This window comes from Corylus avellana, chromosome 11 (genome assembly GCF_965113065.1).
Source record: "Corylus avellana chromosome 11, dhCorAvel1.hap1.2, whole genome shotgun sequence".
NCBI lineage: Eukaryota > Viridiplantae > Streptophyta > Magnoliopsida > Fagales > Betulaceae > Corylus > Corylus avellana.
In genome coordinates this window covers 11,604,242-11,615,603 of record NC_142500.1, presented here as the reverse complement: position 1 = coordinate 11,615,603, position 11,362 = coordinate 11,604,242, and the positions used below count along the sequence as shown (strand labels likewise).

Sequence of the window (11,362 nt, the reverse complement as noted above, 5' to 3'; positions counted from 1 at the left end):
ACCCCCATACCGGCCCTAGGGGTGGCTTAGGTGGCTGAGCCATCCCCAATGACCAAAATGGGGGTAGCCGGCCAGCCCAATTGGAACCCTCTTTCTTCTTCTTCTTCTTCTTCTTTTAATTATTTTTCTTCATTTTTATTTTATTTTTATTTTTTGTTAAGGCAAAGGATACGTTTCATGTTTTGATTGGGCTAGCGTGGCGATCCATTTGTTTTTTTGACAGAATATAGACGAAGGTACTAACTCTGTATTTACCCATAAGACAAGTACCTTCTATGGTACAAAATAAAACCTAAATGGGAAAAAATTAAGACGTCAAAATTTAGGTACTAAAAAGGTATTTAACCAAATTTATTAATAATAACCCGGGCACAACTTTCTATATAAAATAGATTCATATTATTTTCGTTTGTTAAACCAAAAAAAAAAAAAAAAAATCTTTTCAATAATTTTGAACTCACACCTTACTCTTGTTCTTATTCTTATTGGAAAAATGTAAAATATGTTTTTATGGTTTATATGATTTATAATTAGCTCCGTATAATATTAAAATGGACTTAAAAGTTTTTGAGATTTACCAAAAAAATAATATATTCTTTACAGTTAAATTTTTTCCACTGACTTTACAGATTTCATTAGTGTGACACTAATTTAAATAAGACACGTACCACAATTTTGTAAAGTCTAACATTTAATGGAATATGAGTGTATAGAATAAATTAGTTTTTTGTCATACCTGAGGAACCTCTGAATTCATTTTAAAATTACTGAGAGCTAATTGCAAATCAAATAAACTTGGTAGACTCATTTACATTTTTTCCTATCCTTAATGCCAACCCTCATTTACAACATTATCGCAATATTTCTATTTACGCCGAGTGCCTACTAGAGTTTCCACCTATTATTCTGAGACGAGCAAAAAGCAAGCGGTACGTGTGTTAGGTTATTTTGTCGTCAAAAGCTGGAAGACATCTACAAACTTCACAACAAGAAGCAATTTACTTCACATACCATTGCCACGTGAACTAAACAAATTTCGATGACAAAATATGTCTACAGAAACAAACAGCCACAAAAGTTGCACGTGAACCGTGTATAGAAAGTCGAGGAGCAATTGTGAATTTAATCCCTTTAAACCCCTCACTGTTTTCAGTTTGTAGTTGAAGCCAAAATCCAGCAATTAAATAAGAAAAATTATCAACAAGAAGAAAATCATTTGAGATAGAAGAGAGAGGAGAGAAGAGAGAAGAGAGCTTCCTCAATGAAGAAACAAGGGTGTGAGATTGAAGCAATAGGCATCAACTACAGCATCCAAACACAAAACAAACAGCACCCATTGAAGATCTTCTGTAAAGAGAATCCTCAAGCAGACCGCCAAGTCCTAAAGGCAGTGAACTGCCGAGCCAAACCATGGGAGATTCTCGCCATTGTTGGTCCGAGTGGGGCTGGAAAGTCTTCCCTTCTGGAAATCCTAGCAGGGAAACTCACACCACAAAGTGCTTCCATTTTTGTGAACCAAAAGCCCATCAACAAAGCTCACTTCAAGAAAACATCAGGGTATGTCACACAGAAGGATACCCTTTTTCCTTTACTTACAGTTGAAGAAACCTTAATGTTCAGCGCAAAGCTAAGGCTAAGGCTTCCACCGGCTGAGCTGAGCTCCAGGGTGAAGTCCTTGATCCAGGAGCTTGGCTTGAGCCGTGTCGCCGGAGCTCGTGTCGGAGACGACAGGGTTCGCGGGATATCGGGCGGAGAAAAGCGCCGCGTTTCGATCGGCGTCGACGTGGTACATGATCCCAAAGTGCTGATTCTTGATGAACCAACTTCAGGGCTGGACAGCACATCAGCTCTTCAAATCATTGACATGCTTAAGACCATGGCGGAAACCCGCGGCAGAACCGTAATTCTCAGCATCCATCAGCCTGGCTTCCGGATTGTAAAGCTGTTCAACACAATTTTGTTGTTGGCTAATGGCTGCGTCTTGCACCATGGCGCGGTGGATCAGCTTGGGGTGAACTTAAGGCTGATGGGTTTGGAGCTTCCTCTTCATGTCAATGTTGTTGAATTCGCCATCGAATCCATCGACACCATTCAACAGCACAGAAAATTTCAGCGTGTTGATCACAAAGAAATGCTGCTGCAGCTGCCATCAACAACCAGCCTGCAAAAGAAAGAAGATGGTAAGTTCACACTACAACAGCTCTTTCAACAATCGAAGGTCGTGGATGAAGAAACAATCAATGTTGGAATGGATTTAAATTTCCCACTTGACTTTGCAAATTCTAGACTCCGAGAAACCATGATTCTCACTCATAGATTCTCCAAGAACATCTTCCGGACAAAGGAGCTATTTGCTTGCCGGACGATTCAAATGCTGATCTCAGGGCTTGTGCTTGGCTCGATCTTTTACAATCTGAAAGATGATTTGGTTGGAGCACAGGAAAGGGTAGGTCTGTTTGCATTCATTTTGACTTTTTTGCTATCATGCACCACAGAAGCTCTGCCAATCTTTCTGCAAGAGAGGGAGATTCTTATGAAGGAAACATCTTGTGGAAGCTACAGGGTCTCATCCTATGCAGTAGCCAATGGACTTGTTTACTTGCCATTTCTACTAATCCTAGCCATTTTATTCACAGTGCCCTTATACTGGCTCGTTGGACTCAATCACAACTTCATGGCCTTTCTGCATTTCTTGTTGTTAATTTGGTTAATTCTGTATACAGCAAATTCAGTTGTGGTGTGTTTCAGTGCTCTGGTGCCTAATTTCATCGTCGGGAATTCGGTGATTGCCGGCGTCATGGGATCCTTTTTTCTCTTCTCTGGTTACTTCATATCAAAGCAGGGGATTCCAAGTTACTGGATTTTCATGCATTACATATCGTTGTTCAAGTATCCGTTTGAAGGGTTTCTAATAAATGAGTTCTCTAACTCAGGAAAGTGCTTGGAGTACATGTTTGGGACATGTGAAGTGAGTGGAGAAGATGTGCTTAGAGAAGAAGGCTATGGGGAGGATAGTAGGTGGAGAAATGTTGTTGTTATGGTGTGCTTCATCTTGGTTTACAGGTTTATTTCTTATGTCATTCTTAGATGTAGATGCTCACAGAGAGGGCTCAGAGATGCCCTTATCTGAAGAATATGGTGAAAATCTCTCTCTCTCTCTCTCTCTCTCTCTCTCTCTCTTGTTTGTGGACAAGATGATGGTTCACATGTCTTGGACTTTACTTATGACAGCATGGAAAGATGAAAAAACAATAATAAAATAAAAAAAAAGGTGTAATTTCTGCCACCAGATTGTACTAAAATGATAAGTTGGTTTTCATGTTCAATATTTCAAACATGACCTCTCTCTCTCTCTCTCTCTCTCTCTCTAACACATATTCACCAGGCTCTTCTTTTTCTTCTTCTTCTCTTTATGGTTTGTGTTTTTGTTCTTGTTTGTATATGCTTGGTGGACGGTACAAAATGTGACAGTACAGTTCTGTATATAAACAAGAGAAACTTTTTACTCTGAAAAACCCAACACACTCCAAAACTGTAAAACAGCACAAATTTTAAGTAAATTAAAACCATAATTAATTTATTAATTTAAGCAGCTCCCAGAATCATATCACGACATGGCACATTTAACTGCAACATAGCTGGCCCAATTGGTACAACTGCAGACAGAGGAGCATGTTTGCCAAAGGCTGTTAGTTCTGTCTACCAATATCCTAAATTGGCCGACTAAACATATGATATGCCCCCTAACAATTAATTATACTGACCTCCCTCCAGGCTCTCTGTAATTCTCCATGCTAGAGGGGATATGTGTATGTCGTCTTCCTACACCTCCAGGGAGATGAGGGTAAAAAATGCTTAATTGTAAGATTAGTTTTTGAGTTTCTGTAAATTGAGGAAAAGAATCAATCAGTGTTGGTAAAAGGGATACAAAGAGCAGAGCATTTGATTTCAACCCACAGCAGCATCTGCTGGCATTTCCTCTGTGTCACAAGAGATAAATTCAGATTCACTCTGCTCATTGCAAGCATCATGAACACCAGCATCTGGCACATACCCAGCTCTCTTCATCTGTTCCGTGAGCATCTTCAAAAGTGAATACATCTCCTTCCTCTGAGGATGCCTTTTATCTTTGACCATGAAAACATGCAAATCACTTTGGATTTTAATCCAACTGCAACCCGGCTGCTTGACAACTCCCTGTTGCCTCATCTGCTTTCTAACTTTCATAACATCCCTCCATTTACCAAGCTCAGCATACATGTTTGAGAGAAGTACATAAGGTCCAGAATTCCAAGGGTCAATCTCCAAGAGCTTCTCTGCTACATACTTCCCTAATTTGATGTTCTTATGGACCTTACAAGCAGCAAGTAAAGATCCCCAGACAACAGCATCAGGCTGCATCGGCATTGTGTCTATCAAACTCTTTGCTTCATCGAGGCATCCAGCTCGACCAAGTATATCAACCATACATGTATAATGGTCCTTCAGTGGTGTCATACCATGCTCCGTTCTCATTGAGTGGAAATAGTTACGCCCATCTTCAACCAACCCCCCATGACTGCAAGCACATAGAACACCGATCATAGTGATATGGTCTGGTTTCTCTCCAGATAACAACATTTTTTGGAAAATTTGAAGAGCTTCAGTTCCATAACCATTTTGTGCATATCCCACTATCATGGCATTCCAAGAGACACAATCCCTTTCCACCATATTTTCAAATACCCGGCTCCCATCTTCAACTGATCCACATTTCACATACATGTCAATGAGAGAGTTCCCCACAAAAATGTCGCTCTCCTCTCCAGATTGAAAGCGAAATCCATGCTTCAAAACGTGGCCATGAGCCTGTCTGCCCAGCTGCAGTTCCGAAAGATTGGCACAAGCATTGAGTAGATTCCCAAAGGTGTAATGGGTTGGCCAAATGGATTCCCTCTTTAGCAGGAGGAAGAGCCCAAGCGCCTCTTCATTCTCCCCATTCTGTGTATACCCTGCAATAAGTGAATTCCAAGACACTACATTCCGCTCCATCATGTTTGTAAACATTAACCTTGCATCTTTCACACTTCCTGCCTTTGCATACCCACTCACCAAGGACGTTTCAGACACCACATTCCTAATTGGCATCCGATCGAAAACCCATCTAGCTTCTTTGATTTTACAACATTTTGCATACATATCAACCAATGCATTTCCCAAAACAAGATCATCCCTGAATTTGTCCCTTTTCACAACGTGAGCATGAATCTGCAAACCTTCTCTAATTGCCAACAAACTCGCACAAGCACTGACCACGCTAGCTAGAGTGACCTCATCTGGTTCAATCCCGCAATCCATCATTTTCACAAAAACCTCCAAAGCTTCACTTGCCGGGCCATTTTGCTCATAACATGTAATCATGCTGTTCCAAGAAACTCTGTTCCGTTCACTCATCCGATCAAAAACTCTTTGAGCACAAACCACACTCCCACACTTAGAATACATGTCAATAAGAGCAGAACCCATATAAACGTCCGACGAGTAGCAGGATTTTGAGAGCAAAGCATGAATTTGAATACCCATTTTCAAATCCATCAGTCCCGAACAGGCACTAAGAGCACTACCAAACGAGTATTCATTAAGCACAAAATTCTCCCTATGCATTTTACTAAAATACTGTAAGGCTTCATCAAAACGATCATGTTGCGCAAAACCCGATACAATTGAGTTCCACGAGCACTGGTCTGGCTCAGGCATCGACCCAAAGACTTGCACAGCCTCATGAAGACAGCCCCATCTTATTAAAGCACTTGCAATCGAATTCCAAGTGAAAGTATTCCTCTGAAGCATTCGATCAAACACTCTGCGTGCATCGTCCAAACAACCACATTTACCATAGACATCAATAAGCCTATTTTGGATAAAAACTTCAGAGGAAAACTGGGATTTGATGATACGGGCGTGGATGAGTCGCGTGTCCCGCACCGACCTCGATTTGACGCACGAGTCCAAGAGCTTCGCAAAGGGAGACGAGTTGTGGAAGCAGAGGTCGCCCACCACGAGTTTCTGGACCAAGCCATGTCTAGCCATTCCATTATCTTTAGAGAAGACAGGTTCTGGGCGTGTTTTTAGGGGTTACAACTTAACATGTATGCTTCAAGACAAAACCTTAGGTCCGTATGCGCCGCAAAATACCACTTTTACAGCAACAAATTAAAACTTGACACATCAGCAAGGAGCATAAAATTCAATAGAAATGAAAACACCTAATCCTATTCAATAGAAAATTCTCTTCATTTTCCCCCTCTCCCACATGCTCCCACCCCCTCTTTCCCAAATTCCCCTGCCACCTCCCACACCGGCCACCACCAAGCAGCGCCTCCGACAACTGCCAATTTTCACCGCCCGCCGAACGCCAACCATCCGGAATCCATGGAGCCACCGCCAGAATCCACCTGAGAGAGAGATAGATGATGTTGGTGGCCCCGGCACGCGGGTCTAGCTGTGACCCACGCTGGTCTGGCTAAATGTTGGTTTTTTATTTTCTAGTTTTTGGCTTACTCTCGTTGGTGTTCGTGAGTTGCTGAGTCTTGTTGGTTTTTGGCTTACACTTGTTGGTGTTCTTGTTGACGTTCGGCTGATTGCGATGGCGGCGTTCGGCTACTCCGGACCTCCGGTGGTTTCCGTTGAGTTGGGGCTTTGAACGGACAAGAGAAAGATTATGAAATTTCTTTAAGGATCTGGTGTTTACAAGTCTATTCCATTTTGTGTACTTATCTGACATACTAGCTTCTAATTTGGTGCTTAAAAGAAGGCATTTGCAGCCCATCCGGATGTAAGGGGCTCTCCCTCTCTCTCTCTCTCTCTCTCTCTATATATATATATATATATATATATATAATAAAAATTTCCTCCAAATGGGTTTGGAGGAAATATTCACCTAAAATAGTGTCAAGTGTTTGTAATTTAAAAGATACATTAAATTTAGTCTAAATTAACAAATTACTATTGATGAGGTTAAGAATTTAATGTTCTTTTTAAATGTTTACAGATACTTAATACTATTTTATATAAGTTAGAGGTTATTTATTCCGAATCGGTTTATAATAAATTTATGTCCATATATATACCTCTCTTTTTTTTCTTCTCTTGATTTCTCATTTTTTTTAATTATCATTGAATATGTAAGACATAGACTGATGATAGACGCCAAAAATTCAATACCGATTTAAAAAAATAAGAAACTAAAAAAAAATTAAGCGAGGAAATGAATTATATATATATATATATATGAAAAAATATAAAATAAATAAAAAATAAATAAAAATAAAAATAAAAAAGCTCCATGATATTTGAAAGAGAAATGATAGAGACAAACTTTTCTATCATGTGGTCATTTTTTAAAAAAAATAAAATAAATTTATGAAGTAAGAACATCACATGTGGTTCTTTTTTTTATTTTATATTTTTTCTATAAAAAAAAAAAGGACTTTTTCCTCAGAATAATGACCATTTTTTAAAATAATAAAAAAAAAAAGACAATTTTTCTAAAGAAAAATACATTTTTTTTTAAAAGATAAAAAAAAATGACCACATAAGATATTATTACTTCAAAATTTTGTTATTTATTTATTTTTTAAAAAAAAATAAAAAATGATCACATGAGAGAGAAGTTCAGCTAAAGTTGTGTCAAAAAATTGTGTATCTCTCTAAAATGTGCTAGAGAGGTCTATCAAACTACTAAAGTATGTCAAAAAGACCACTTTTTTATTATATTACTACAAATCCTTTATTCATTTAAAAAAAAATTTTAAAAAAGGTAATTTTAAAAATAAAAATAAAAAAGGGAAAGGGGAGCCACCCGTACCCAATGGGGGTGGTCGAGCGCCATCTGCAACCCCAAATATGGCTGGTGAGCCACTCAGAAGAGGCCAAGGGTGGGGGCCGGAGAGCCACCCCCTGCCACCTCTTGGCACCCATTTCCCATTTTCTTTTTTCTTTTTTTGAAAAAAACATAAAATTAAATTTTTTTTAGTTTAATATATCTATATTTTTTGGAAAATTTTAACTTATCGCTCTCAAACTATCATTCAATTAATAATGTTTCTCTAAACTACTAAAAAGTTGACAATATTCCCCAAGGCCACCAAAAAGAAAAAATGGCTATAACTTTTTGTTAATAAGACAAAAATATCCTATAAATTCGGGAAAAAAAAAATCAATTTTTTTATTAACAAAAATTTTAAAAATGTATACTCTTTTTTTCTTTTTCTTGTTTTTTTAGGGTTAACTATTTTATTAGTACCTCGGTTTTCACTTTTTAATTTTTTCCCTCCTATGTTTGTAAAACAGCAAAATGCGATACTTGACCTATGTGACAATGCAAAATCGATATCTCGTTAGTTTCCGTCAGTCTAAGTTAATGGAATTCCATGTGTCACGAGTCCTCAAAATTAAAATAATAAAATAATAATTAAAAAAAAAAAAAAGTGAAAATTTATGGGTCACACTGAAATTTTCAACTTTTCTGTTTTAATAAAACCCAGCGTAAAAGTAAAAAAACCCAGGCTCATCTCCTCCCCCATCGTTTCAGTTTCAGTCCTATCAAACTCGGCTTTGCTTGTTTTCCATGGCAACTATGAAACTGAGAATTAGATCCCTCGAATCCAAACAAACCCTGAAAATCGAATTTTCGATTCCGTACAACAACAACCACAAACCTTTGGCTCCAAATTTCCCAAATCTAGAAAACCCATCTGAAATTCCTCGTGAATCTCAAACCCTAGAGGAAATCTTCGAATCAAGACGCCCCAGGAGGAGATTTGTCCGTACAAGGGCCTGATATTGCAGAGATTGGCGGACAGAGAGTGAGAGTGTGACAGAGGGAGACTGAGACGGAGTGCGAGAGAGAAACTGACCCAGCTCCGGTCTAGCTCCGGTGAACCTGTTGCCGGTGGGTTTGGATTTTAAAAGCTGAAATTACAGTATAGGGTTTGGCTTGTGATGGGTGTTTTGGTTTTCACTGATCAAGATTGCTTCCTGCAACATCCACTATGAATCTGTATCTTACATCATTCTTCTCCAACCTTTCAAGGGCTTTGTTAACGTAATCCATCTTCACAACCTCAATCATGGAACTCAGGCCCTTCTCTTTCCAGAACTCAAGCATCTCCTTTGTTTCCTTTATGCTCCCTACAAAGCTCCTCTGATTGTCTTTCTCCCATTAAAGCATAAAAAAAACAAAGCACCCACAATTAGCAACCATAAATGCAATCGAAATTTCAGAGAGCAAGATTCCAGAACAATTTCTTCCAAAAAAAAAAAAAACAAAAACAAAACAAACAGAATTTTACCAACCAAAAATAGCAAACACTCTCGGAAATCATATACCCAGAAAAAAATTTCATTCTTTGCCTAAATTTTCTTCTGCAATTATAGGCCAACGAGGAGATGATGGGGTGGCTGGTTGGCCAAAATGGGGTGGCCGGCCACCACATAAAATTTTCACCCTTTTTTTTTTCTTAAATTTATTTTTAGGTTTATTATTATTTTTTATTTTTAATTATTTTTCATTTTTAAGACACGTAGCATATTTTGAGAGTGATACGTAACAAATGATTTGGAATTCCATTAGTTTAGACCGAACTAACAAGGTATGGATTTTGTATTTTTCCATAGGTCAAATATCACATTTTGTTGTTTTACAAACATAGGGGAAAAAAAAAAAAAAAAAGTGTAAACAGAAGTACTAATAAAGTAGTTAACCTTGTTTTTAAACAAAAACTATTAGTTTTAGTTTTTTTTTTTTAATTTTATTGAGAGCATTTTCGTCATGATAAAGGACTTTTTTTTTTTGACATGATAAAGGACATTGTCGCAATTAAAAGTTTGGAATAAACATTTTTAATTAAGTGGTAGTTTGAGGGGGAGTATGTGTACTTTTTCCATAATTCTTTTATTAAGAATGACATGTGTTGTCATTTTATTGGCATTAACGTAACAACTAATAGAATTCGTCAAGTTTTTAACGAAATTGGACTCCAAAGACTAAATTGTTTTTTTTAACATATTGCAGGAACCTCTAATTTCACTTTTATAAGATATTGAGTGATTTGTAATTTAGGTTAATTATTGTGACTAATTTTATATTTATTCGAAGAAAAAAAAACCTCATCCGCCCATTGGGATTTTTTTTTTTTTTTTTTTTTTGGTTTTGTTTAAAAAATAGTTTAATTAATTTTTTTTATTTCAACTTGTTAAAAGAATAAAGGAGTTATAGGAATATAATAAAAAAAATGTAATATTTTTGACACACTTTAGTAATTTTGATGTACCACTTCAACACATTTTAAACATTGGCTCTTTTAAAAACTGTTGTTAGTTTAGGGAGCTTTAATAATCAAATGGAAAAATAAAATAAAATAAAATAATTGCGGAATAAATAAATAAATGAGACAATAAATTTTACATGGTTTGCCCTATAACTTACATTCACGGATAAAGCCCTAAACATTATGCTTTTATTCAATAAATAATTTTACAAAACAAATGATTCATATTTATAAGGACGTGGAGATAATACAAAATAATATGGTTGATAAAATCAAATCAGTATTAAATGTTTGTGTTTGATTTTCTCAATTATAATCAATTCTAATATACTACCATAACATCAAATCTCACACAATATTTATTTTTTTGAACGGAAATTTGAGGATTTTATTGATTAAAGATCACGAGCATAAAGCTCTTACAGAACAGAACAAAAAACTATTACAATACAAAGCATAAAGTTCTGCAAAAATCATAGTTACATGCTATGAGGTTACAAAGTCATAGATACAAACAAAAATTCTTACAATCAGATCCTATCTATGATTTCAATCTTCTGCTAACCCATGTACAAATATAGTTAAATAACAGATCTGTTCCGAGCAAACTAGATCTAGGATGAGTAGCCAAATTTCTTAACAAAATTTATTGAAACAGGTCGCGAGAGATAACCCCACACATAGAGCTAAGACATGGGTAGACAGATTTAGAGAGAAAAAACCTTTTATTCAAAACAAAAAACGCAGACAAATAACCAGTAAACAGCCGGCCCAATACGGTGGAAGGTGGACGGACGCATAGCGGAGATGTCGAAGTTGCTGATCTGGTTGAAGAATACCTACAAACATAAAAAATAAAATAAAATAATAATAATAATAATAATAAACAACCAGAAGGGGAGGGAGAGGGTAGGAGCGGAGAGTAGAATGGGAAGGAGAGAGGAGGAGGAAGCAAATTCGACATATCAAAACTGTCGAATTTGCTTCCTCCTCTCAAAACTGTTTTCTAAGGAGAAGGGCCGAGAGACGGGTTGGAATAATCCCACACAATA

The 11,362-nt window shown here is 37.0% G+C and overlaps 2 protein-coding genes across 2 annotated transcripts; one reads left to right on the top strand and one right to left on the bottom strand.

Moving 5' to 3' along the window:
- Positions 1–1,019: 1,019 nt before the first annotated feature.
- On the top strand, positions 1,020–3,337 carry ABCG5 (ABC-2 type transporter family protein). The gene has a single exon (XM_059576270.2). It carries the CDS (start codon positions 1,262–1,264, stop codon positions 3,128–3,130), a length of 1,869 nt encoding a protein of 622 aa, XP_059432253.1. The 5' UTR covers positions 1,020–1,261; the 3' UTR covers positions 3,131–3,337.
- A 77-nt stretch (positions 3,338–3,414) lies between these two features.
- Positions 3,415–6,288, bottom strand: SLO2 (Pentatricopeptide repeat (PPR) superfamily protein). Its single transcript, XM_059576892.2, has one exon. The coding sequence runs from the start codon at positions 6,067–6,069 to the stop codon at positions 3,949–3,951; it is 2,121 nt and encodes a 706-aa protein (XP_059432875.1). The 5' UTR covers positions 6,070–6,288; the 3' UTR covers positions 3,415–3,948.
- Between the last annotated feature and the right edge of the window lie 5,074 nt (positions 6,289–11,362).